The sequence below is a fragment of the Oryctolagus cuniculus genome, chromosome 15 (assembly GCF_051225735.1).
Source record: "Oryctolagus cuniculus isolate XC-2025 breed Fujian yellow rabbit chromosome 15, ASM5122573v1, whole genome shotgun sequence".
Lineage (NCBI taxonomy): Eukaryota > Metazoa > Chordata > Mammalia > Lagomorpha > Leporidae > Oryctolagus > Oryctolagus cuniculus.
The window spans coordinates 7,387,410-7,414,494 of NC_142881.1; the positions used below are offsets into that span (position 1 = coordinate 7,387,410).

Genomic DNA, 27,085 nt, shown 5'->3' on the forward strand with positions numbered 1-27,085 from the left:
ACAATTCCAGGCTTAACAGTTCTTCAGAGAATTCACACTACTTGAAAATAATAAAATACAATTGTTTTTACAACATTGACTCATGTATATTTTCCACCAATATAAGTTACCTCGCTCACGCCACTGCAGTTTAGTGGCAAGTTAGCATCCCAGTAAAAACCAATCTTTAATTTCCCTAGTGACAGAGTATATTAGATACGAGCGTTACAAGTACCACCGTGTGATGATTGAAAAGTTAATTATTGTGCTTGAGGTGATGGCCTGGCAGAGATACAGGCGCCGTCAAGTGGCCGGCGTCCGTATTCTGGCTGTCAGAGACGGCGCAGCTCTCCTGGAGGCCCTGCAGATTGGTCCTGCGTGTGCGGCGGCAGCTGGAGCGGTGGGTTCGGCAGGTGAAGGCTGACCGTGGGCTGACCTTGGGAAAGGAGTCGGGCTAAGCAGGGGGGGAGGGGGCGCTCCTGCCACAGCTGGGCCTGGTGCCCCACTGACAGGGTGGGGCACTCAGCTGAGCACCCAGAAGCCCTGTGTGGGTGGAGTCTCGCAGTGTGGGTGGGGTCTCGCAGTGTGGGTGGAGTCTCGCAGTGTGGGTGGGGTCTCGCAGTGTGGGTGGAGTCTCCCAGTGTGGGTGGGGTCTCGCAGTGTGGGTGGAGTCTCGCAGTGTGGGTGGAGTCTCCCAGTGTGGGTGGGGTCTCCCAGTGTGGCTCCTCCTCTGAGCATCTGGCCGGGAAGCAACGGAGCAGGTGAGGTCCCGGAGGCAGGACAATGAGGTCCATCTTTTCCGTGCTGCTCAGAGCCGGGAGGGGAGGATCCAGGGAGAGGGGCTGGCTGAGGGTGCAGGGTGACACCAGTGGAGGGCCCCCCCGCTCCCTGTGGTGGTGCAGGTGGGCAGGTGCTGGGTGGGTTTGGAGCCTCCCCCCGGGTGCACGATCTTGGTCTGGGAGGGGAGGTTCTGAGCAGAGTGTGGTGGGCTTGGGGCTTGGGAAGTTAGAGGACGTGAGATCCGTGTTGATGGAAAGCACAGGAGGGTCTCCGTCCAGTTGCACAGGACGGTAGGAGCTGGGCGCGGTGTCCCATTGAGCACCCAGGCAGTGTGTCCACTGGAGAGCGGGGAGTAGGTGGGGTCGTGGCTGGAGGGCATCGAGGGACCAGGCTGCTGGGGGTGCTGTGAAACACGGATTGCGTTAGGAGCCGAGGGTTGCAGGGCTGGGGTCTGGGGCTGGTGGGTGCGAATTGCAGAGGGCAGTTTGGGAGCCCCTGGGGGAGGCCTGGCCATGGAGGACAGAGGAACAGCACAAGCGGTTCCAGGGGTGGTGACGGTGGGATCCGGGTGCAAGAGGCCACAGGTCAGGGAGGAGCAGGTGCCTAGGAATCAAGGGTGTCGGAGCCACAGATCAGCAAAGGACCTGATGCAGGGCCCCCGGGGCAGGCGGGCCTGGGCTGAGGAGGCAGCTAGAGAGATGGCAGGGTCTGCGGCAGAAGGAAAACGGAGATGAGATGAGGCTGAGGCTGGTCCAGGCCCAGGGACCGACTGCGACCGCCCACCGCCCTCCTTCACCCAGGGTCTTTCTCCACAGCAGGAAGGATTCCAGCCAGGTCTGGCTTTCTGCTCCCTGAGGACCCATCCTGGCCTCTTCCACGCCCACGGCCTCCCTGGCACTGTGCCTGTTGCCAAGATGGGAAGGGCAGGGGCACGGGGCTGTGCCAGGAGTGCGGGAGGGTGCCCGGGTCCCCTGGAGCAGGGCAGAGAGGGAGGCCTGCAGGCGCCCCATGGCCTCTCCGTCCCCGGCGAGAGAGGGCGGTGTGTTTCCAGAATGTGTCCCGCTGTCTCCCCGCTCAGAGGTGCAGAGCAATGCTTGACACCTGCAGGGGCGGGAGAGACAGTTCCTAACCGCTTTGAATTATGCCAGTTCCTGGTGGTTTCCTGGTGTCAGGCGATAGGAGGGTTTCAGTGAGGAGGTCTCCAAGTTCAAGTCTAAGGCCGGGCATGGAGCCGCTTCTTTGATGTTAATTTTCGAGCTCACGGGGGTGGCGTTTTGGAATTAAACAGCATCTCGCAAAGGGCTGTCAGGCTCGCCCTTGTGTTTCTGGGGCCTATGAGTAAGTATGGAGACCTCTGACTGTTAACGTGGCTAATGTGGAAAACGCTCAGAGCTGTTCTCGGTAGGAAGCACCAGCCTCCTGTTCCCGGCACCTTCTCTGTGAAGACGCCCGGTCCCCTTGTGGACAGAGTGAAGGCTGTGGAAGACCGGAGGTTGCCACCTGGGCCTTGCAATGCACCGTCCTCCCGGGGGGGCTCTGTGTGTGCCTGGTGTCAGCCCAAGGGATGGAGAGGGCGGCAGAGGCGTTGGCCACCAAGCAGATGGCTCCTTGAGGAAGACTGCGCTGTGGCTGACCTGGAGGAAGGGCCATGAGCGCCACCCAGGGTGACCTCTGGAAGCCGGAAGAGGTCAGGGAATGGATCCTGCTCTGGGGCCGTCAGAGGGACCCAGCCTGGCCGATGCCTTGATTTTAGGCCTTCTGACCTCCAGAGCTGGGGACGATACAGTGGTTTTATTTTTTGTTTTATTTTTTTTTTTTTATTTTTTGACAGTGGACATTGAGAGAGAGAGAGACAGAGACAAAGGTCTTCCTTTGCCATTGGTTCACCCTCCAATGGCCGCCGCGGCCGGCGCACTGCAGCCGGCGCACCGCGCTGATCCGATGGCGGGAGCCAGGTACTTATCCTGGTCTCCCTTGGGGTGCAGGGCCCAAGCGCTTGGGCCATCCTCCACTGCACTCCCTGGCCACAGCAGATAGCTAGCTTGGAAGAGGAGCAACCGGGACAGAATCAGGAGCCCCGACCAGGACTAGAACCCGGTGTGCCGGAGCCGCAAGGAGGAGGATTAGCCTAGTGAGCCGTGGCGCCGGCAATACAGTGGTTTTAAATCAGCCAGTTTGCAGCAGCCATGGAAAACCAACTGTGCTCGCAAGTGCACAGTGTCCAGGACCCACGAAAGCCCTGACGTGGCCCGGTCAGCCCGGCCCCAGGCCAGCCCCATGCGCCGCGTGGTCAGCCACGTTGGCGCCTCCAGCCGTAGGCAGCGTCTGCCAGGCCTGGAACGGGAGCGGGGCCAGCTCTCCACTCCGTTCTCTCAGAGTTTAGAGGCTTTTCCCCCCTTGGTGCTTTTGTCCTCCGTCCCTCGAGTGGCTGCTGCAGATCTGCAGGCTTTCAATGCTTCCTCTTGCTGGGAGCTCTTGGCTGGGAGCTGCTTTGCCCCGCACCAGCTTTATCGCCACTTGGCTCCCGAAGTGGCATTTCCGCCCCCTCTTTCCCTGGTGGATGTTTCTGCTGGAGGTAGCGGAAAATAGACAATATTTCTGAGTTTATGACTTTCCCTCCTAGGGCCTGCGCTCTGGGAAAGCCATGGTAACTGGTTCAAAGTGCAAAAATCCGATAAATCGATGGGCTGATGTTTCACACAGCGCCCAGCACTTGGCTGTGTGGTGACAGTCCCAGCAGGGAGCAGGGGGCCAGCGAGAGAGGGAGAGTGAGGACGAAACTCACTCGTGTTCTTGAGTGTGGTGTGTGCCTGTGCTTGCTGTAGACAAGAGATAAAATCACTTTGCTCTCCACACGTTGTTTCCTGAAGCCGCTCACAGCAAGTCTAGACCTCTTGGGATCAGCAGTCCTGTCTCAAGTCAGAGCTCAGCCCCAGGCAAGCTTTGAGCCTGCCAGGTTCTTGGATGGCAGCCCTGTCAGGTGGTGACGGACGGGCAGGGGAAGCTGCCAGCCTCCTCACTGCTCCCACGGAGAACTGGCCTCAGGAGGAGGAAGATGTCTTGGGCTCTTCCGTCTCTGATTGCAAAGAGATATGCTGGCTTCCCCTCGTGGGGGTGGGCGAGGGCAGCCCCTCGTGGTGCTCACGAGTGGGGGGTGGGAGTGATCGGCGGCTCTTTCACAGGCTGGAGAGCCCACATCCCAGGTGCTTGGGGCCAGAAGAGTTCCAGGTTGTTTATTTTTTGGAGAAGATTTGCACTTACGAGAACAAACCGAGCCATGCTGGAGATGGACCCAGGTCTAAACATGACTGTGACTCATGGAGGTTTCTGCAGGAGCCTGCGGGGGATTTCATGCAGTGTTTCCAGTGCACCTGCGTCTGACTGTGACCCATCCCACGGGGCAAGTGTGGGATTCTCCACCTGTGCTGTCACGCTGACATTCAAAGATGCAGGGTCTGGAGCATTTTTGATTTTGAATTTTCCCTGCTCAGTGTGTATGCGCTGGGCTTTGCTCGTCTCCCACCTCTCGTGGTGTTTGTTGGAGCCCACAGCGGTTGCTTGTGGGAATCTGGGGAGATTCTGCTGTGCGGACTCAGCCAGCGAGGCCAGGTGCTGTGAAGCTTGGAGCACAGTGCCCCTCGGTGCCCCACGGTGCCCCACAGTGCCCCACGGTGCCCACGTCTTGCCTGGGGCTCGGTCGGCTTTCTGTTGCTATAACAAAATGCTCGCAGTGGGAAACAGGTTCACTCAGGTTCACTGTTCTTGAGGCTGGGGAGTCGAAGAGGAGGCAGGTGCGTCTGGCCAGGGCCTCGTTCTGCTTCAACTCTTGGCCCAAAGTGGAAGAACGGTGGCTCCTGGGAAGAGGTGGAACATGAGGGTGGCCTTGCTTTGTAAGCAGTCCAGTCCCAAGAGCGCCAGGACCCACGCGTCAGTCTGTTCATGACCCCGACACCCCCGTGGGAACAGACGGTAGCACCTGGGTCTGTCCAGAGTTAGTTCTCCGGGCCTGGAGATCCTCAGATTTCCCCCAGTTGTCCGCTTTCTCAGCGCTTTGCTTAGGGTCGCTTTGCCTGTGCAAAAGCTTTGAACGTTCACACAATTGGCATCGTCAGTCTTAAGGTTTATGTCCTACTTATGAAGGCCTCACTCCTCCTAACCGTTCTTTCTTCTAGCACTTTCATGATTCCCGTTTCAGCACTGAGGTGTTTTAGCCATCTGGAATGTATTCAGGTATGGAGTGTAAGTAATAGATGAACTTTTTTTCTCAACTGGGCATCAGGATGTCTCAGAACTATTTATTATCATCTGATTTTCTCCAGCCAAAGTGCTGCCTCCGTGATACCCCGAACTCCTGGCCACTGTGGCGTTTACATCTGGATTTTTTTATTCTGTTCCGTTGCTCTGTCTTTATGTGCCAGAATCATGCCTGCTGTAATTATTATAATGAGAACGTGTTCATTATCTTGTAAACTTGGTTCTTCCTTCTTAGTTCCCTGGCTTTGTTTTTTTAAAGAAGTTTTATTGATTGAGTGAGTGATTGATTTGAAAGGCAGGAGAGAAAGAGAAAGAGGGAGGTCGAGATCAAGATCTTCCATCACTGGTTCACTCCCCAAATGCTGAGTCAGGCCAAAGCCAGGAGCGTGGAACTCAATCCAGGTCTTCCTGGAGGGTGGCAGGGACCTACGCACCCTGTTGTCTCCCAGGACGCGCATTAGCAGGAGGCTGGATCGGAAGCACAGTGGTGACTGGCACCCAGGCACGCTGGTATGAGATGTTGGGGTCTTAGCAGCAGCACCAAAACTCGCCCCTCGGGCTATTCTTGCTGTAAGTTTTGTGTATGAACTCTCCTGTGAGGTCCAGATTATCCCGGGAAGAGCTTCTGTTGCTGTGTTAGGAAACCGGATTAACTTGGGGAAGGGGCAGAACGGGCATCCCGGAGATCCCGGAGATCCCGGAGATCGGAGAGTCTTGCTCTGTGAGGACATGGGGTTGGCGTTTGTTTTCCTTTGTTCAACTGCTCCTTGACGCTGTTTTGAGTTTCCAAAAACTGATTTTTTCCCATGTGGATCTCATGCATTTCTGTGTTAGCTGCATGTTTAGTTTTGTAAGAGACTGCCAGATGTGTCCCCGAGTGGCTGTGCCTCTCGTAGCAGCCCAGTTACTGTGCGTCCTCACCAGCCTTCGGTTCTGTCACTGGTTTTTATTCTAACTGTTCTGATAGGTGTGCAGGGATAGCTCACCACAGTCTTAATTTGCATTTCTTTAATAGTTGGTGGTGTTGAGCATTTTTTTCCTTTTTTAAAGCTCCAGCTGTTGTGGCCATTTGGGGAGTGAACCAACGGAGGGAAGACCTTGCTCTCTGTCTCTCTCTCTCTCACTGTCTGTAAACTCTACCTGTCAAATAATAAAAAAAAATCCATTAAAAAAAACCCAATAAACCTTAAAGAAAAAGGGAGGAGCATGCTTAGAAAAAAATAAAAGAACTTTGACAGGCTCTGTGTGACCCAGAGTGCGCGATTTGCGTTCGTGTGCTCCGATGTCGTCATCTGTGGAATGGGAACAACCCCGTGCTTATCCCTTCACGCTGGCTGGGTGGGATGAAGCCAGTGCGGTAGTGGGAGCTGTGTGTGCAGGCGTCGGCCCCTCGCCGCCGGTCACAGTCGCGCTCTGATGGCCCTGACACCCAGCTGTGCAGGGAATGTGGTCACCAGGTCGCTGCTCCCACGGGATGCTGCCGAGCCCTGTCCCCCAGCAGGGCCGCTTCTGCAGTCTGACGCCCTCCTGTCCTGCAGAGTTGCGCACTGGAGGTGAGGAAGCTGGTTCAAGCAGGCTTCACAAAACCCAAGCCTCTGGGACAGAACACCCCTGAAACTGACGATAACACTCATCAAGGCGTGTGCAGAGCTCAGCACGGGCCCGTCCTGAGTTCAGGAACCCAGAGCACCCTGCTTTGTGCCACAGGTGCAGGGGCTTGGAAGGGTGTGGCTGCTGTGTCGTGCTTGGGGGTACCGGGGTAGATGGACCCCGTCGCCTGAAGGCGGGGCAGCGTGAGCACCTGCCAGCCTTGGGGAAATGGGATGCCACACAGGACGGCTTGCTGGGCTGCTCTAGTTGTTCTTTTGTACAAAGATGGTACACAGCTGGGCAGTCAGCACTTCCGAGGCTGAGCACGTGGCTCAGGTGAGTGGAGAGGAAAGAGAGGGGGAGAAGAAGCGGAGAGGGAGGAGGGGGACAACGGGCACTGTGCACCGCGCTGTCTTCTCCCGTGGCCTCTGCATTCAGCTGAGGCAACATTCTCCCTCTGGCTGCTGGCACTCGGTGGCGCAAACACCATCAAGCCAGGCAAGCCTCCAGCAGGAGCCAGGATGCCTTTGGCCTTATGCTGGCACTATTGCTCTCCTTCCCGGCCTGCCTCCCCGCCTCCAGTGAGCACACACACGCCCCCTGTGTACGTGGGTGGGGCACGCGGTGTGAGAAGCCCACGTGGTACATAGCCAGTGTATTCTGCACGTTACGTGGTCAGTTCTGAATGATGCTGCAGGCAGAATTAGGTCCAGTAGATCCTAGGTCCTGGTCAGTGTCCAGCCACATGAGTGGAAATTTCCAAACCACATCTGGACATTCTGATTTGGGAGGAAGAAACTCGAGTAGGAAAAACACAGTTCCCCGAAGCGCAGGCTCGGCCTGCCTCTTTCCCTGGTACTGGCGAAAGGACAGTTGGATTCCTGAGCGCCTGCTCCCGCGTGTCACTCAGACGGGAAGATGGAAGTGTTGCTGTGAAGGACCACGATGCAGCTGCTGCGGTGCCGCGTCACCCTGGACAGTTAGGGCTCAGCGCCCCCCCCCCCCGTCACCGAGAACCGCTGCCCCCAGAGGCGGTGCTGCTCCTGGGGGGGTCTCTGAGCCCCGTTCTGCCTGCACAATGCTGCCGTGGCTGGCTGCCCTGCGCAGGCCCCTCGACCGCTCTCCCCGGGTGCGTTTGGCTCCCTGGGTGCCTGGTAGGAAGCTCCCCATTTTCTATCAAGATCTCTGTCTCCCGGGGGAGAGTTGTGGTCCCATAATAGCTTCAATCCCGGTTGAAGGAAGGGGCGAGCCCATGAGTTTTCCACACGTTGTTGAAAATGAAAAATCTTTGCCAAGCATCACAGAAGTTGCTAATTTCTTTTCTTTTTAAATATTCTTTTCATCTCCAGTTTGTCTTTCAAGTCCGTCTGAAAAATAACGCGAGGGCAGCCACAGAGTAGCCAGTTGGCAGCCGGTTCAGAGCGCCGGCAGGGCAGCCGGCCGGAGGCTCCCCAGCTGTTGCCATGCAGTCCCCTGGTGCCTCCAGGGCCCTGGTGGGGCTCTTCCCTCTCCACAGAGGAAGAGGAAGGAGGAATTCTGCCCTCAGTCCTGCTCTGGTGCCTGACTGAGACAGAAATCGGCCTGGATTCTCGCGCGCACTGGGAGAAAGGACCCTGCAGTGAGCAGAAACACTGACAAGGCCCCAGAGCCCTGCGGGGGAAGCGGGGGGCAGAGACGTGTGTCTGTGACTTAATTACTCAATTCTTTGCTGGTTTGGAAAGCCCTATAGCAGTGCCTAGGATTAACAGTAGGAGCGCCTGTCTCAGCCCTTCTGCTGTTTCTTCTGTACCATTTTTCCTAAACTCTTTGCCTCTGCATACAATGAGTTCACTGCTTTCGGTTCTTTTAAATCCGCTGTTACTGCCCCATGTTTGCTAAGACAGGTGGGAACTGGGACTTCTCACTCACCTGCCTCCTGCACACATTCCTGTCCCTTGCCTCGCTCCCTCGCCCTCTCCATCATTTGCTCTCTCCTCCCTCCTCCTCCTCAAGGGTTGGGTTAAGGGCTTCCCTTACATCGGCACTCAGGGTTGCACGGTCCTCACGGCTGCATCACCGATGCACCGCCATCGCGCTTCCTCGCCTGGGCGCCGAGTGCTTTTCCTGGGGTGATGAGCTCCCCTCCTCAGTGCCTTCCTATCCTTCCACTCATCCTTCCCCCACATCCCCATAGGCGAGAAACTCCCCCTGAATGACATGGGAGGGGTCTGGTGTGCGCACAGTGCCCAGTGCAGAGCAGGGTGTGGGTGTATGCACAGTGGCCCAGTGCAGGGGAGGGGTGTGGGTGTGTGCACAGTGCCCAGTGCAGGGAAGGGTGTGGGTGTGCGCACAGTGCCCAGTGCAGGGCAGGGTGTGGGTGTGCGCACAGTGCCCAGTGTAGGGCAGGGTGTGGGTGTGCGCACAGTGCCCAGTGCAGGGCAGGGTGTGGGTGTGTGCACAGTGCCCAGTGCAGGGGAGGGGTGTGGGTGTGCGCACAGTGCCCAGTGCAGGGAGGGGTGTGGGTGTGCACAGTGCCCAGTGTAGGGCAGGGGTCTGGGTGTGCGCACAGTGGCTCAGTGCACACACCAGCCACTCGCCCTTCCGTTTTTTCCGTGAGAGCGTCTGGCCTGAGCTCTTGGTCTCAGGCTGACTGCGTAGCTCTTGCCCTTCACCCCTCCCCTTCCAGCCCTCCTCCCCTCCCCGAGCTGTGACCTGTTTCTTAGCCCCTGTGTCTGTTTTCCTGTTCACTGTGGCGCACGGCACTTCTGGTCGTGGGTTTGCCCGTTCACTGTGGCGCACGGCACTTCTGGTCGTGGGTTTGCCCGTTCACTGTGGTGCACAGCACTTCTGGTCGTGGGTTTGCCCGTTCACTGTGGTGCACAGCACTTCTGGTCGTGGATCTTGGAAGGTAACACTTTGGATTCCGTGGATGCCTGGAGATGCATCTTCAGCAGCCGCCCTCTGGATTTGCAGCTCGGAAATACTTTTCCTTAAGAATTTTTCGCAGCTTTCCTGGGATGGAATCTCCACGCTGCGCAGTCCACTCACTTGGGGCAGACCGATCAGTGCTTTCAGCGTATTCCCAGGTCGTGCAGTCTCACTGCAGCCAGTTTTGGAACGTTCCCATTATTCCAGAGAGAACGCCGCACCTGCTCTCCCTCAACATCTTGAGGTGTTCGAGGTGTTTAAGCGTTGCCTCCACCTGCAGTGTCACGAGGTGGCGGTCTGAGAGTGGCTGCGCCGCCAAGCGCTGGAGTTGGTCCCCCTCAACGCAGCCTTACGGTTGTTTCTGATTCCCTTTGCTAGGAGCTGGACGGGGCTGTGCCTTATTGTAGCTCGCGTGTGACACGACCTTGAAACATGGGAACTTGCATTTGTCAGTGCTGGGAATTCTATTATTACTTTAAATCTCAGCTCCGTTTCCTCCTGCTTACTTCTTTTTTGGAATTATTATTTGCATATTGAATCTCTTATATATTTTTTTTCTTTCTGGCTTGAGTTACTTCCTGTTCTTCTTCACTCACCACCTTCTCCAGAAATGCGTTCTCAACAACACTGAGCTAAGCCAGCCCCACCCTTCCTTTATAGGCACTCGGTACTTCCTTTTTTAGATTTATTTATTTGAGAGGCAGAGTTACAGACAGAAAGAGGGAGAGACAGAGAGGGGGGTCTTCCATCCACTGGTTCACTCCTCAAATGGCTGCAACAGCTGGAGCTGGGCCCATCCCAAGCCAGGAGCCAGGAGCTTCCGCCAGGTCTCCCACGTGGGTGCAGAGGGCCAAGCACTTGGGCATCTTCAGCTGCTTTCCCAGGCCACAGCAGGGAGCTGGATCGGAAGTGGAGCAGCTCGAACTGGCGCCCATATGGGATGCTGGTGCCACTGGCGGAGGATTAACCTACTGCGCCACGGCGCCGGCCGCATATTCTTTTCTTGTTTGCAGTTCAACACGTAATTGAATGCTTGATTCAATACTTACTCTGAAATCCCTGCCTAGTTTTTTCTTTTCATGAAACTGTGGACTTTTGAAGACCTGTCCTGTGCCTGGATTTCCCAGGAACTGTTTGAAGACCTGTTGTATGCACGGATTTCGAAGATTTTGCACCAAAATAAGCTTATCTTTAATTCTACTTTTTGTTAACTTTTTTTTTATTTGAGAGAAAGAGAGAGAGAGAGGGACAGATAGCAAGCTCCCACCTGCCAGCTCGCTCCCCGGATTCCCGCATTGGCCAGCTGGGGAGCCCAGGTTGGGAGCTGGAAACTCACCCAGGTCTCCCACATGTGTGGAAGAGACCAGTGCCTCCTGGGGTCTGCATCAGCAGGAAGCTGGAGTCAGAAGCCAGGTATCAAAGCCGGGTAGTCTGACAGGGGACACGGGCATCGTGACTGCTGGGCCAAATGCCTGCCCCTCCACAAGTACCTTTGCATAGTTAACTACACAACCTCTGCTCTCCTCACTGGGCCGTGAGCTCCCGGGCCCTCGGGGCTGAGTTTGCTTTGAGAGCTGCTGTGCCCCAGTTCTTGGCACATTCTTGCTTCCTGGTACTGACAAGCATTTGGTCATGGGTGAAGAAATGTGGTTTCTGTGGTGCCTGAGCGAGGTGGGGCTGCACTGGAGAAGGGTGGCACCAGCCAAGGCAGGTGGGTGGTCTCCAGAAACCGGGGAAGGCAAGGGCTGCGGAAGGAAACCAGCCCTGCTGACACGCTGGCTTCGGCCCGAGGACAGCCACGTTACACCGTGTGCTACGGAGCCGTGAAATAATACATTTGTGTTGATTTAGGCCACAGTGTGGAGGTTTGTCATAGCAGGCACAGGAGACTCATCCAACTCTGAGTCTTCAGAGGTCGAAGCCAGAATCCAGCAGGCATAAAACCCGAAGTGGGGGCACTGTGAGTAGATGCTTCGGCTCACACACTAACCCTGTGCCTACTGGGCACGTGTGCATGTGTGTGTACGTGTGTGTATGCGTGTGTGCATGTGTGTGCATGCGTGTGTGCATGTGTGTGTGCGTGTGCGTGCATGTGTGTATGTGTGTGTGCGTGTGTGCATGCGTGTGCATGTGTGTGTGATATGAAATGCAGAGGCTGGCAGGCTGGAGATGTGACTGCTCTGAGCAGAAGGCTAGGTCCTGGGTTACCTGGCAGGCCTGGTACCCCATTGCTTACAATGCACACCGTCTGTTCCAGTTCCCGACGTTCCGATTCCTCGTCTGGTCCATGACTTTTCTTAAGAAGCTTGACAGAGGATGGGATCGTGTTTGTGGTGCAGCCACTGTCGCCCTGGACACCAGGGTCGACGCGTGTGTCTGGGACCCCACTTAACGGTCACAAATGTCGGGAGCCGCAGTGGAGTGCGGGTGCTGAGCTGTGCTGATCGCACCCAGTTCTGCCGGAGAGCCTGGTGTATGGTGTTGGGAGAGATTTGAGGAGCAGGGTTCCTGATTCTTTGGCTCTTCTCATAGTCCCATCACAGTGGCAATCGTCTCTGCCCCACTAAGTCCCAAGCTTCCCTCTGACCGCAGCGGGGACCTCGGCTGCACTGGACCTCCTGCGTCTCCGGTGACTCATTGCTTGGGGCCAGCAGGGCTTCCTCCCAGCACCCTGCCCTCTCCCTGCTATTCCTCATCTGTTTCCAAGTGCATCTGCGTGGACAGGAAATTGTCTCCCCTTGTGATAAATATGCTAGCAGAGCCACGAGATGTAGCCAACCCACCCCAGCATCCTGCCCTTTGCGTCGCTGTTCTGGCCTCTTCGGAACAATGGCCTGAGGCAGGAAACACAGCTACTGAGGTTACGCTGCTCTGCTCTCACACAGCCGCCGTTCCCAGCTTCCCAGGGTGGTTCCTACTCTGCCTCACTCACACGGAGCAAGGTCCATGTTTGAGGGTCCCTGGGCCTCCAGTGAAAGGTTTCCAGCCCGGCTTCCTGGACTGGAAGTGCCAAGTCTGGAATTCCGCTGGGTGTGCCAGGTGCCCCAGGGGAGGGGAGGTGGGGGTCAGGCTCCCCCCACCAGAATTTGGGGTCCGACATGTTGGGAATCTCTTCCCCAAGCTTCTGTCTCATCCTCCTGTATCTCATCCTCTCTCTGCATCTCCAGTGCCATGATGGCGAGTGCAACTGTGTCCTCACCAAGGTCGCACTTAGGGCTGCAGCTACCTCCTGCTCTCCAATCCCAAGCCCCAGGGAAGGATGTGTCAGCTCAGCGCAGGTCAGGGGTTTGGGGTAAGCCTGTCAGCTGGTCACGTCATCAAGGCATCATGATTGGCTTCATGGGGCACCCAACCTGCAGGCTGTTCCTCCGGGGCCAAGGTGCAGGGTGGTGCTGCGTGAAGCACCTGCTCCAAAGGGACCACGTGGAAGGGTGGGAGTGGCGAGAGGACCCTCAAAGGCCACAGGGCCGAGCCCACTGACCCGCGTTTCCGTGAGGATGTCATAAAAGCAGATCGTCTGCTGAGACACAAAACCTTTTCTGGCTCATCTTCAATTATTTATGATTCCACCTCTTTTTATGGAAGATAACTGACGTTACGTAACAGTCACGAGAAACGTTCATTGAGGTCTAGATTTTATGCATCGTTGATGCTTCCCGTGTCCGTTCCTTAAGTTCTGATAGCTGTTGTAGTGATGAGGCAGCAGCCCTGTGTTGCAGGGGGGAGGGGGAACATTTTCCCCCCAAGAGCCATTTGGATATTTATAAACCATTCATGGACCCTACAGAATTATCAACTTGAAAATTAGTCTGTTATCGATTTATTGAGCTTCAAGCCTGACCTGAGGTTGCCTTGGCGATTTCGCAGGCCTTGAACGGCCCACGGACCGGAAGTTCCCCACCCCCGTTAGCCGGAGCTTGCCAGGGGCTGGCTGGGAGTTTCAGGGGTGAGCGTTTCTGAGTGGGAACAGCCAGCACTGATTATGCACAGCTGCAGAGAACCTGCCTTGCTACCCCGTAGGTTGGTGACTGTCTGGGGGACACCAACATCCTGTACTGAGAGCCTGGGGGGAAGAGGAGGAGGAGGAGGCCAGCAGCAGGGGTCCTCCAGACCCCAGTAGCAACCACGGCCCGCGTGATGAACTTGGCCTGCCCTGCTCAGGTGCAGGGAGACGGTGCAGGGGAAGCGTGCTGTCCACTGAAGTCTCATTGGAGTCCCTGCTGGAGATCAGGGGGTGACGGTTGCCCTTTAAGGAGAGAGCAGAAGTGTATGGAAGGCAGCAGAAGTGCACTTTTTCTTCTTCAAATACGTCGTGCAGAGATGAACGTGGTATCCTCACCTACATTCATTTCATGTGCATTTTCCCCTGTGAAAGCCTGTGGTGCAACATCACACAGAGTTGATGGTTCTCGCGATGTACCAGCCGGCGCATGGGAAGCAATGGATGTAGCAGGGACGCGGGCACGCAGGCGCTTGTGACCACGCCACGCCACGCCTCGGATGAGCTCAGGCACTCTCTGCTTCTGCTCTGCCTTCTGCTTCCTCCCCCAGGATGGAGCCGTTCGCGTTGTTGGGGATTTGTTATCCCTTTGCCTTTCAAAAATAGTCTTGTCAAACATGTGTCATGCATGCAAACTACTCTCTTATGCGGGGCGTTACATAATGATTTTGTACTGTATATTGTTTTAAAATTTTGTGTTTAGTTATTTGGGGAGAGAGAGAGAGGGAGGGAGAGAGAAAGCAAGAGAGTGAGCTCTCATCTGCTGGTTCACCCCCCAAATACCCACAGTGACAGGGGCAGGGGCAGGGGCAGGGGCAGGCCGGGCCAAAGCCAGGCACCGGGGTACAATCCAGTCTTCCATGATGGCAGCGGGACTACTCCACCCGTTACCACTGCCTGCCTGGGCCTGCAGCGGCGGAAGCGCAGTCAGGAGCCAGGCGCCCAGTGTGGGTTGTGAGCGTCGTAACCGCTGGGCTGATGCCAGCTCACGCAGCTTTTGAGGTCTGCCTTTGTCGACTCGGCTCTGCCCCAAAAGATCGTGTGTGCTGCTGCCTGTAGTTGTAGCTCACCTGTGTGAACTGGTGCTTAACTTTGTGAGTATCCCATTGTTTACCTTCTTTGTTGATGGGGCTTTAACTGTTCCCTTCTCCATTGTTATCTGCTCTTAAGAATAATGCTGTCTTAGCGTTCGCGTGTCTCCTGGATCCTGTGTTCACGGGAGGCCCCGGGACCCAGCCACAGATGCGGACCGGCTGGGTGGGGGGGAATGTGAGTGGTGAACTGACCGGGCTGATGGCACTGGCCTCGCAGAGCGTGGCCCCGCGTCTTCTGTCTGCAGTGCTGCTGGGGCTTCCCGCCGCTGCACGTCTGACACTGGTCACTGCTGTTCTCGGTTTTCAGGGCGAAGGGGTGGGGCAGTGTCTTTCACTGAGTCCTTTGGGAAGTTTGCATCTCCTTAGCCAATAGGGGGGTTGCACCCCTTTCTCCATGTTTCCTGGTGTTTATGTTACCTTTGCTGTGAAACATTTGCCATATTTCTCAAGTTTTATATTGTACATTTTTCTTATTGTTAAATTACAGAGTTTTAAAAGGATATGTTTATCACTAGTCCTTTGTCATATAAACACATAATCCTTTTGAAAACGCTCTCTGCCCGCTAAGCGCTGCTCTTACTGCTTTCTTTATGGCACCTTTGGGAAAAGCAGAAGTTTTAAATCGTGATGTCCTACGTCAGTTGATTCGCCTGGCACGGTTAGGCTGGTTGTGTCTTATCTACAAAATCCCTTTGTCACGGTTTTGGAGTTACTCTCCTAAGTGCTCTTCAATTCCCTTAAAAGTTTGACTTCTCAGGTTTAAACAGCTACGCTACTCAGAAATGGTCTTTGCGAACGTGCGAGGCCTGTGCTCCAGTTTCCGGTTTTGTCTGTGCTGATGCCCAGGTGGCTCGGGGTCGCTTCATAGCTCGTTGTTCTCACTGATACACGAGGCACCCTCTCGCGTCTCTGTATGTGCCTGGCCTGGCGCTGTTTCTGGGCTCCCAGTTCTGTTCCCCGTATCAGTTTGTTTGCACCGGCACCAGTGCCTTGATTACTAAGGTAAGCCTTGGTATCTTGACCGGCCTGAGTGTGGGCGGGGCGGAGGGGTCTTGCTCCCTGAGCTTAGCAGGAATCCGGAGATGGAAAAGCAAGATGACAGCTCCGTGGAAGAGTTTCTTAAGGCAACTCACACCCCAGATTGCAGATGGGGACGGCAGGCGGACCAGGCACGGGCTGCGGGGTCAGAACTGTAATCAATGTGTGTATGTTGACTTTATCTCCAGTCATTTTGTTGAGCTCTGATCCATTCTGACAAATTTTCTAGTCTTTTTTTTACTGTTTTTTTAAAGACATTTATTTACTTATTTGAAGCTCAGAATTACAGGGAGAGAGAGAAAGAGAGATCTTTCATCAGCTGGTTCACTTCTCAAATGGCCTCAATGGCCAGGGCTGGGCCACGAGCTTCTTCCAGGTCTTCTACGTGGGTGCAGGGGCCCAAACATGTGGGCCATCTTCTGGTACTTTCCCAGGCACGTTAGCAGGAAGCTGGATCCAAGTGGAGCAGCCAGGGTTCATCATCACCCATGTGGGAGACCAGTGCTGCAGACAGCGGCTTAACCTGCTGCACCACAGCTCTGGCCCGGGATTTTATCTTTTTAATATTTATTTATTTATTTGAAAGGCAGAATTGCAGAGACAGAGAGAGAAATTAATCTTCCATCTGCTATTTCACTCCCCAAATGGCTGTGATGTCCAGGGCTGGGCCAGACCAAAACCAAGAGCCCAGAACTCCACGCAGGTCTCGTACACCGGTGTGGGGGCCAAAGCACTCGGAATGTCTTCCGCTGCTTTCCTAGGCTCGTGAGCAAGGAGCCGGGTAGGAAGTGAGGCAGCCAGGACTGGAAGCAGTGCTCATTTGAGATGGTGGCATCGCAGGCAGCGGCTGAACTCACAGCATCGCAACGCCGGCTCCCTTGTCTTTGTTCTTGTAAACTTCATTTATTATTATCTATCTGAAAGGAGAGTGACAGAGAGTGAGAAATAGCTCCCACCAGCTGGTTCACTCCCCAGATGCCTACAGGAGACGGACATTCCATCCAGGTCCTGGTGCTTGAGCCATCGTCTGCTGCCTCCTAGGGTGCACGTGGGCAGGGAGCTGGATCCGAAGCAGAGGAGAGAGCAGACCCCAGGCTCTCGGATCTGGGGTGCGGGCATCCCGAGCAAGGGCTTCTCCAGGCTGTGCCGCATGTCTGTCTTGCATTTTTCTTCGTAGGCAATTAAATCTTCTGAAATAAGGTCAGTATTCCTTTTCAGTCCTTAACTGCTGCACTTCCTTTTATTGTTGTGTTAGTTCGATTCTAAATATTTCTAATACTTCATCAGTATTTCCCTGACCTTGGAGTTATTTAGAAATGGTGTATCTTCAGATTCTAAGCACTTAAAAGGGATCTGTCACGAGGATTTCTAACTTAACGGGGCCGTGTTCTGAGCCCGTGACCCGGATCGTGCCGATTCCTGGGCGCATTTTCCGCTCGGCAGCTCGGCACAAGGTCTCTTTGGCAAGCGGTCTGCATGCGCTTCAGAATCGAGTCCTCTCCAGTTTTGCTGTTCTGCGCTCTGAGTTCGCCCTGTGTTTGTTCCGTTAGGGTTATTGTGTGACTGAAGTCCTGCGTGTCTGTGTTGCTTTCTTTTGTCAGTAGCTGAGAGAGGTCTGTGATGATGGATTTGCCGGTTTGAATTCTGTTCTGTTTTGTATTGTGCTTACGCTTCCTGGGCCCCTGCGTTAGGTGTACATGGGAAATGCCTGGTCCTGAGAAGGGGCTGTCCCGTGGCTGGGCGCCTGTCTCTGCCCCGAGGAGCCTGCAGCTCGGTGCACACCTCGTCTGCGGCCACCGCAGCTCTTCCAGTCCTCACTCGGCGTTGGCCTCACGTGGGCCGCTTCTCCTCGCCTCTCAGCCTCCCTTATATCAGGATTGCTCTGTCCTCCTATAAATAGCTTGGAATAAATACTTGGAACTTTTAATCCAACCTGCTGATGCCAGTCTTTTAACTGACTTATTTACATTGATCATCATAGCTTTTTATGAGTCGACTTACGAATATTTCTGCGGTTTGTTCTTTTATTGTGTTATGTAGCTTTTTATCCCCCCACCCCCACCCCCATGCTCCCAGTGTTTTCATCACACTGGTTTTAAGTAACACACTGTGTTGGGACTGGCGTTGTGGCACAGCCGATAAAGCCACGGCCTGCGGCACCAGCATCCCATATGGGCCCCTGCTGAAGTCCTGGCTGCTCCACTTCCGATCCAACTCCCTGCCAGTGCACCTGGGAAAGCAGCAGAAGATGGTCTAAGACTTTGGGCCCCTGGACCCATGTGGGAGACCCAGGTAAAGCTCCTGAATTCAGCCTGGCCCAACCCTGGCCGTTGAAGCCATCTGGGGAGTGAACCAATGGATGGGAGACCTCCTTCTCAATCTCTCTCTCTCTGTGTCTCTCTCTCTGCCTCTCCCTATCTATAACTCTGACTTTCAAATCAATCAATCAATCTTTTTTTTTTAAAAAAAGTAACACACTGTGTTGTGTCAGTTTTGATCTTGAAATTTTACCAGGCATACTTAGCAAAATTGAAAAGTTAGTATCTTAATATGTTAACACTTTCTGGTCAGTAAGAGTTCCTGGGTGCCTCAGCTTCATCTGTGAAAGGAAGAAAATGATACTTCATAGTATTAACAGGATAACTAGATAAGTGTAAGGTCTATATGTCTCTGCATCTGTATGTTATGGATGGCTAGGGTTGTATCTGTAACAGTGCATATCTCATACGCGAATAGATATCTGTATCCATCTGTCTTAGAATAGGCCTAGGACATCGCAACACTATATCAGCAGTAGGGTTCACTACACTTCTTCTTCTTTTTTTTTTTTTGACAGGCAGAGTTAGACAGTGAGAGAGAGAGAGAGAGAGAGAGAGAGGTATTCCTTCCATTGGTTCACCCCCTAAATGGCCACTACGGCTGGCGCGCTGCGCCGATCCCAAGCCAGGAGCCAGGCGTTTCCTCCTGGTATCCCATGCGGGTGCAGGGCCCAAGCACTTGAGCCATCCTCCACTGCCTTCCCGGGCCACAGCAGAGAGCTGGACTGAAAGAGGAGCAACCGGGACAGAATCCGATGCCCCAATCGGGCCTACAACCTGGGGTGCCGGCACTGCAGGTGGAGGATTAGCCTAGTGAGCCATGGGGCCGGCCATTCACTACACTTCTACCAGTAGGTAATTAATTAATGTTACTGTATTACTCCCACACTTACATGCTATTATTATCCGATATTGTAGTTTAGTCTTTTAACCTTTAAATCCCTCCTTTCACATGAAGGAATCTTCAGAAAGTTCATGAAAATGTGTAAATGTGTGTTATGAAAATACTATGCATAGACTGCAAATGTGTTTTGCACAATATAAACTTATCTTTTAATTCCATTTTCCACAAGTGCTTTGACGTCCTCTTCCATATACTTCCAATCCACAGAATATCTGTTCAAGTTTGCCTAAAAATCAGTTTCTTTACCCACTATTTGCTCTTGAATGGTGAATAACCCTATGTAATGAACTCAGAACACTGACCCCCTTCTGAGTCACTTTTGGTTCTTTGGTGCAAAGTCTTTCTGAAGGTCGCAGGAAAGCCATGATGGTAAGAAGCTCCTCCTTTTTATTTTATAAGAGTACCTTTATTTCACATTCTTTAAAAAATTTTATTTAGTTATTAGAGAGAGAGAGAGAGAGAAGAAATAGATGGATATTGATTTGCTACTCCCCAAATAACTGCAATAGACAGATCTGGGCCAGGTCAAAGCCAGGAGCCAGGAGCTCCATCCTGGTCTTGTGCATGGGTGGCAGGTTCCAGGCACTCCGGCCATCGGCTGCTGCTTCCCCAGGGACGTTAGCTGAACAGGACCTGAACTCCAGGCTGGGATGCTGGTGTCACAAGTGACAGCTGAACCCAGTGCGCCACAGCGCCAGCCGTCACACTCATCCTTGAAATACAGGTTGACAAATATTTTCTGTTAATCCTTTAAATATACAAGGGACTTGAAAAAGTTTGCAGAAAATGAAATTAAAAGGTAAAAGTAAGAAATAAAAGTTTGTTTCTCAGCATAATCTCTATCAAGTCCAGAACTCTTTTGTAGGCTATGATGTCACTGAGTTCCTCTGCAGAGTTGCAGGTCCTGGGAATTTGATGGAATTAAGATGGCTGTCCTTGAAAGGTTTTCTTGAGATCAGAAACAAGAAGCCGAAAGGAGCCAGATCAGGCCGCTGCGGCCACCCGGGTGATGCCGCGATGCCGGCTGGCCCCTGTTGGAACTCTCGCGCAGGTTCCCTCGTCTGTGAGAGGAGTGAGCTGAGCACGGTCATGGTGAGGAACTCTCTGGTCTTTCCCAGGTGTTTTCCTGAGAGCGCTAACTTTGTCCAAACTCTCCTAGTAAGCAGATATTATCATTCTCTGGCTCTCCAGAAAGTCAACAAGCCAAATGCCTTGAGCACCCCAGACACTCTTGTCATGACCTCTGCTCTTGACCTTTTGACTTGACCTTGGCTCTCGACTGGTCCACTTTCGCTCTGGATGGCCCACTTCCGCCTCTGGGAAGCCTCGATTGCGCTTATCACACTGCAAAGCCATGTGTTGTCTGCTGATCCCGCTCCTCAGAGGAACGCGTCGGCATCTCAGGCCCACGTGTTGAATTTCCGTCGAGAGCCCTGCTCTTGTGTGCAGCTGATCTGAGAGCAACGGTTTTGGCAGCCGCCAAGCAGAAAGCTTGCTCCACTCGAATACATCGAACCCACCGAGATGTCCATGGTGTCAGCTGTGTTCCTGCCGTTTATTGTCCACTCTGTTTGATCCAGGCCTGGGTGGGACTAATTTTTTCCTTGAAGACTGATGTGATGGTCTGCCAGTGTGGTCTTCATTTTCAACATCATCTCATCCTTTCCTAAACAGAGTTATCCAGGATGCGGGTACTCGGCGCGGTGGTTAAGCTGCTGCTTGGGCTGCCAGCATCACAGAGTGGGGTGCCTGGCTTGAGTCCCAGCTACTCCATTTCTGATTCCAGCTTCCTGCCAGTGCACATCACCGGAGGCCAGTGCTCGCTCCAGTACTGGGTTCCTGCCACCCAAGTAGGAGCCCTCGATTAAGTTCCAAGCTCCTGGCTTCAGCTTGGCCCGGCCCTGGCTGTTGCAGGCATTTGGGGTTGAACCAGTGGATGATGGATCTCTCTCCTTCTCCCAGTTTAAAGAACGTCTTTAATCCGAAGACAGATACTGACAGAACACCTGGGGTAGAGTGTGGCCAGCTGCTCCTAAAGGAAGCAGAGGTGTAGGTCTCTTGCATTCATGCAGGGTGGGGGAGGTGTGCCAGGACACATCCTGCAGTATCTGTCTGGGGCTCCTTCGGGGACGTCAGAACCTGTGCTCCCTGACTCATTTCAAGAGCTAGAGGTTTTTATTATGTTGGGAAAAAGCGAACTGAGGCAGTCCAAACAACAGACAGTGCACATTCTTAGGAAGCGATTTTATAGGACCCGAAGGACTTCCTTCAGGGTGTTCTGAACGTGGCGGCGGTAGGGAGCCGAAGCAGCTGTCTTACAACCTAAGGACAAGAAGCACAAAAATGACTGCGTCTTGATGTTTTGTTAGAACTTTGAGTCAAGTGTGAAAAATGAAGTTCTTCCTGGACCTTTGGTAGAAATATGCAAAATGAATGTGCACCGAGTTCTCCTGCGGCATGGCTTAGAGCTCCGACGTGACAGCTGTGAAAAATGAACATCGATTGAGGTCAGTTTTGGCACACGCGCCCGCCCGAGTGAGTGCCAGCAGCAACAAGCATCCAGACTCTCTTGTCATGTGAAAAGGAATGAACTCATCCTTGATTAAAAGAAAAACAAGAAAGAAAAATTCTGCAGGCACTGTCTTGCTTGGTGGTGAGAAAAATTTTTTTAAAGATTTATTTTATTTATTTGAAATAGTTGCAGAGAGGGGCTGGCGCTGTGGCACAGTGGGTTAATGCCCTCGCCTGAAGCGCCAGCATCCTATATGGGCGCTGGTTCGAGACCCGGCTGCTCTGCTTCCTGTCCAGCTCTCTGCTGTGGCCTGGGAAAGCAGTCAAAGGTGGCCTAGGTCCTTGGGCCCTTGCACCGTGGGAGACCCGGAAGAAGCTCCTGGCTCCTGGCTTCAGATCGGCACAGCTCCGGCCATTGCATCCATCTAGGGAGTGAACCATTGGGTGGAAGACCCCTCTCTCTCTCTCTGACTCTCCTCTCTCTCTGTGTCACTCTGACTTTCAAATAAATAAATAAATCTTTAAAAAAAAAAAAGAGTTGCAGAGAGAGAGACAGAAAGAGGGGTCTTCCATCTGCTGGTTCACTCCCCAGTTGGCTGCAACGGCCGGAGCTGCGCCGATCTGAAGCCAGGAGCCAGGAGCTTCTTCCGGGTCTCTGATGTGGGTGCAGGGGCCCAAGGACTTGGGCCATCTTCTGCTGCTTTCCCAGGCCACAGCAGAGAGCTGGATGGGAAGAAGAGCAGCTGGGACTAGAACCGGCACCCATATGGGATGCCAGCGCTTCGGGCCAGGGTGTTCACCCACTGCGCCACTGCGCCGGCCTGAGAAATCTTTCCTTTAGCTGCAGGAAGGAGTTGGGAATGTCTGCTAGTGCCTTCCATTCAGCACTGAACCGGAGATCCTGACCAGAATCAGAAGGAGAAAAAGAAACGGAAGACGTAGCGATTGGAAATAAAGAGAACTGTCATTGTCTCAGATCATGTAATTAATTAGAATTAATTAATTATTTAATAGACAGCCTGATACTAAGTCAACACACCACGTATTTCCATATCTACCTACCAGCAACAAATAAAAAAAATCAAAGTGATATTTTATATAAAATCATAAAAAATGTCAACAATCTAGGATTATATATAGCAAAAGATCAACAAAAGTAGACCTAAATAAGCAACAGGATAAGCCACGTTGTTGGCTTAGGAGTTTTAATATTATAAAGATGTCAGTTCCCCAGACCAATCTGTATATTTGTTGCCATTCCAGTTAAAATACAGAAGACTGTTTTTCTTTCGGGAAAATGTAGGCGGATTCTAGGATGAATGTGAGAATTCAAAGGAGTGAGAGTAGTCACGGGAACTTTAAAGTGGGGAAACGTGTGTGAGCAGATGTAGACCAGGCGAGTTCAGGATAGGATAGGATAGGATAGGATAGGATAGGATAGGAAGTAGAGAAGGAGCAGGCTAGATTGTCCAGAAACACCTGTACGCGTCTACAGCCACGTGATTTACAGCGAACGTGCCACTGAGGTGCAGCCAGAAAATAAGCATATAAATGGTTCTGGTTCCATTAGAAGCCTCCACGGAGAGCTATGTGTCTCGACCCCTACCACACACCATCAATTATCAACTCCAGACGGATTGCAGATCTACCTGTGCAAAGGGGGAAGCAATAAAGCTCTCTGGAGAACACAAGCAGATATCTTTATTATCTTGGAGCAGGCAAACATTTATTGAAAACAGCACGGGGCCAGCACAGTGGCACAGCTGTTTAAAGCTTCAGCCTGAAGTGCCGGCATCCCTATGGTCGCCGGTTTGAGTCTTGGCTTGTCCTCTTCTGATCCAGCTCTCTGCTCTGGCCTGGGAAAGCCGTAGAGGATGGCCCAAGTCCTTGGGCCCCTACACCTGAGTGGGAGACCTGGGAGAAGCTCCTGGCCTGCAGAGGAAGCGCCACCCCCAGCACACGGCTGGCACAGCCACCACCCCTGGGCCCTGCGCCGCGGCCCTCACCTGGTCTCCCCGGGGCGTCAGCTTCCTTCCTGTCCTCTGGTCCATCCCTGCTCCGTCTGCGAGACGCGTCTACTCCAGTGGGGGACGAGACACTCTCGGGTAGTCCCAGTGAGGGGGTTAGAGTTGCAAAATGAATTATGCTATCAAAGAAGGGAACCCCCAGGAAAGGAACTGGCTCCGCTGGAGGGTGGCGATGGGGCTCTGACAAAGGCTGCGTGATTTGGATTTAGGGGAGGGCAGAGGCAGAGTGCAGACAGCAGGAATGGCGTGTGAGAGGCCCTGAGGCAGCAGGGGACAGTCAGTGTCCGGGGCGGCGGGGGGGAAGAAAGGACACAGAAAACAAGTGCCAAGCAAGGGCCTCCTGGAGCTCCATGAGGATTTGGTACAGACCCTGTGGTAAGAGTGCACTCAATCTAAGATGCTTAATAGCCCGAGGAGGGTGATAGGACAGCATTTCATTCGAGAAGTAGGTCTTGGTCACAGGAGAGACGGGGAGCCAGGCGACCTTCGCCAGAGACCACAGGAGTCCTGGACGGAGAAGATGGGCTGGCTCCGCGGTCATGGAGCTAGAACTGGAGACCTTCTAGAAAGCGGTAGGGGTAAAGCTGGCAGAACTTGATGATGGACAGCACATAGGGGAGGAAGGCAGGTTTGGTGCCAAGGGAGACTCTGGGGGTCACCCTGTCCCCCGTGTCTGAGGCTGCCATGTTGGGGTACACACGGCAGGAGCAAGGCTGTTGGTTTGGGGTGGGTTAAGTGGAGCGGACTCTGAGATTTTAGGGGCGGCGCAGGTAGGTGGGGCAGAGGTCCAGAGCAGGGGTCCAGGCCAGGTCCAGCAGGCGCTGCCAGGCACACGCGGACAGGGCGCTGTTTGTGGGCAAGGCTGAGGAATTGTTGCTTGGCTTTCATTTTTCCGGTTTTCCCCGCTTTGTCTCCCTTTCTTTGAGGAGCTCATTTTCACGTTTGTCTCCACCCGTCTTGTTTTCGCATGCTCTGGCAATGGGGGGGCTTCCTCAACCTTGGAGCTCTCCCCGGGTGGGCACAGCCTCCTCCCCGGGTGGGGACAGCTCCGTCCCTGCTGCGGTCAGCTCTCCAGAACACCATTATCCACGGAACAGCAGGCGGCAGTGGGGGCTGGGTTACAGTCGCCGGGAGGGATTCGGGTGTGGGGAGCAGGTTGCTGTCTTGGGTGAGGATAATTTTCCAATGCAAAGGACATGCGCCGCGGCTGAGAGACTTCTTCAAAGGCAGGCTGCTGTGGCTCGGTGTGCGGTGGGCTCGGTGGTGAGGCTCAGAAGGGAAGGTGGTGTTTGGTTGATGCTGCCTTCCGGCGGGCACCCAGCGCTGGGCGGGTGGGGGTGGGGTTGGGAGACACAGAGAGAGGAGAAAGCGTGAGCTGAGGGTCGGCTTCCATGCATATGTAAAAGCACCTAAGAATAGTTTTGTGACAAGTCAGTGGGATGAACCCGAGTGAAGAGAAGCAGCTGCTCTCTCTAAATAAACTTTACTCGATGATCTTGACTCAGAATGGAAACTCAGAACCTTTCAGGGATGGGTCTGGATCCCGGGACCAGACAGATCTCACAGGAGGAAACGGACTCCAGATTCCTCGCTTGGCAGAATTTCCTGAAGGACTTAGCACGCTGGGGCCTAGAGCCAGCATCTTAAAAACTAAAAAGGGGCTATGCAGGAAGACTTTTCTATGTTGTTCATAATTTATGTTATAAATAACTGAGGCGGTGTGGGGAGGGATTTTCCGTGTGAAGGCTGCTTTCGTTGGCCAAACCCATCAGCCCAGCCTCTGAGGTGGCGTCTCCACAGGGCGGCTGCCCCTGTGGGACGTGGTGGTGACAGGGATCCGGCTGCAGGTGCAGCCATCAGCAGGTCCTGGCAGGTGTGGGAGTTGCCTGTGTGGCTGTGACAGCCAGTGAGCAAGCCAGCATTTCTGTAGATCCCAGCTTCTACTTTGGTGGCCAGTGCGATCCAGGTCTTCATGTCCCCAAATCTGTTTCCCAAGTGCAATTGCAAGACCATTTTGTAGGCTTTGCTGGGATTGCTGTCACACCAGGGACTCCCTAAGCCTCTGTCGTGTGTGAGGAACTGTCTAGTACCGACAGATGCACTTACGTTTGTCTGTCTTTATGAGTATGATCAACATTCAGTGCTTCCAAGGGACTAGGAATTCTCTGGAAGGTTTAAAGGGCATCAAACCATTAAATGTGCACATTAATCCTTTAAGGCTGGCACTTTTATGATGTCTCATTTTACGGACGAATAAACTATGGCGTGGATGAGTCATTTGTATGGCCAGGGTCACACAGCTGGGAAGTGTCACGGAGCCTGGGTTCGACCCAACGCCGTCTACCTCTGGCACCTGCTCTTCTCGCCTCCACAGCTCTTTCAACATGCGTGGTCCCATGGTGTTTTATTTTCTTGCAGGAGTGACTGGGTGACCTCCTACAAGGTCATGGTGAGCAATGACAGCCACACCTGGGTCACCGTCAAGAATGGATCTGGAGACATGGTGAGCCCCTCTCCCCCCGACTGTGTCCTGGGGCCTGTCTGGCTGGGGTGTGCAAACAGAGGCGACGTTTGCTCAGTGCTTGGGAGAGTGGCCAGCTCTGCAGCCACTCCAGCCAACTGTGAGAGGCTGGTGGACAGTGATCCCCTTTGCGTGCCCTGAAGCTTGGCACCAGGTGGCCTAGATCTGGGCCGATGTCAAACAGAGCCGTCGCTCCGTCAGAGAGCTGCTGGGATGCACCTTCTCGCACGGAGCCCAGGTTAGCCCTGGGAGGCCGTGTGGCCCGGAGAACACGCTGGGGCCCTCGCGGCTACTCCGCTCTAGGTTTCCCGACTTTTAGCTCCGTGAGTAGTTCCAGCATTGTCGGTTCTCACCGTGTGGCTCTTCCTCAGATCCTCGAGCGTGTGTTCCTAGCGTGGCACCCAGCGCCTTGCCCGGGCTGACTGCAGCTCCTTTTCCAAGCCTCTTTCTCCTCTCGCCTCGTTCGGGAAAAGTGAGCCTGCCGCTCTGCATCTCCGCCTGTCTCCGCCCGTCACTGTCCCTCCTCTCTAACGTCTCCGTCCCAGCAGATCTGAGCAGTTTCCCTTCCACGCTGGGTTGAACGGTGCCTCCTCTCCAGGCTGTGCCCGGGGTCCTCTCCTTCTGAAGCCCCCCAGCTCCGTGGCCCTCCCTTGGCCGAGACCCTGATGGCCTCTCCTGCAGAGACCGGGGCTCCCTGGGGACAGGACCCAGGCCCAGCGCCTATCTCCCAGCACACACTGCCCGGTTCTCGGTGAGGCCCTGGTGAATGGGTGAATTACCGACTCTCACCCCTTGACACTCGAGCTCTACAAGTTTCCTTTTTTCTCCTTTGAGCACAAGTAGATATTTGAAGGAAACAGTGAGAAGGAGATCCCGGTTCTCAACATGCTGCCCGTGCCCGTGGTGGCCCGCTACATCCGTGTGAACCCGCAGTCCTGGTTTGACAACGGGAGCATCTGCATGAGGATGGAGATCCTTGGCTGCCCATTGCCAGGTGAGTTCACCCCCATGTACCCTGCGCGGGGAGGGGTGCCGACGGGGAACAGTAGCCTAGCCACGGTGAGTCAGAGTGAACCAAGCAATTGTTTTCTGTAAAAATCCATTGGGGGCCGGCGCCGCGGCTCACTAGGCTAATCCTCCGCCTTGCGGCGCCAGCACACCA

General features: G+C 54.0%; 1 protein-coding gene across 8 annotated transcripts in view; it reads left to right on the plus strand.

Moving 5' to 3' along the window:
• CPXM2 (carboxypeptidase X, M14 family member 2) overlaps nt 1-27,085 on the plus strand; it is a 115,987-nt gene that overhangs the window by 43,170 nt on the left and 45,732 nt on the right. For 7 of the 8 annotated variants that reach the window (XM_070058297.2, XM_089313859.1, XM_089313862.1 and 4 more), the window contains 2 exons: nt 25,821-25,905; nt 26,767-26,917. In XM_070058297.2, coding sequence (XP_069914398.1) covers nt 25,821-25,905; nt 26,767-26,917 — 236 coding nt within the window. Of the gene's footprint in view, nt 1-25,820; nt 25,906-26,757; nt 26,918-27,085 lie in introns of those variants that run through there. The other variant, XM_089313865.1, reaches the window with a different exon arrangement.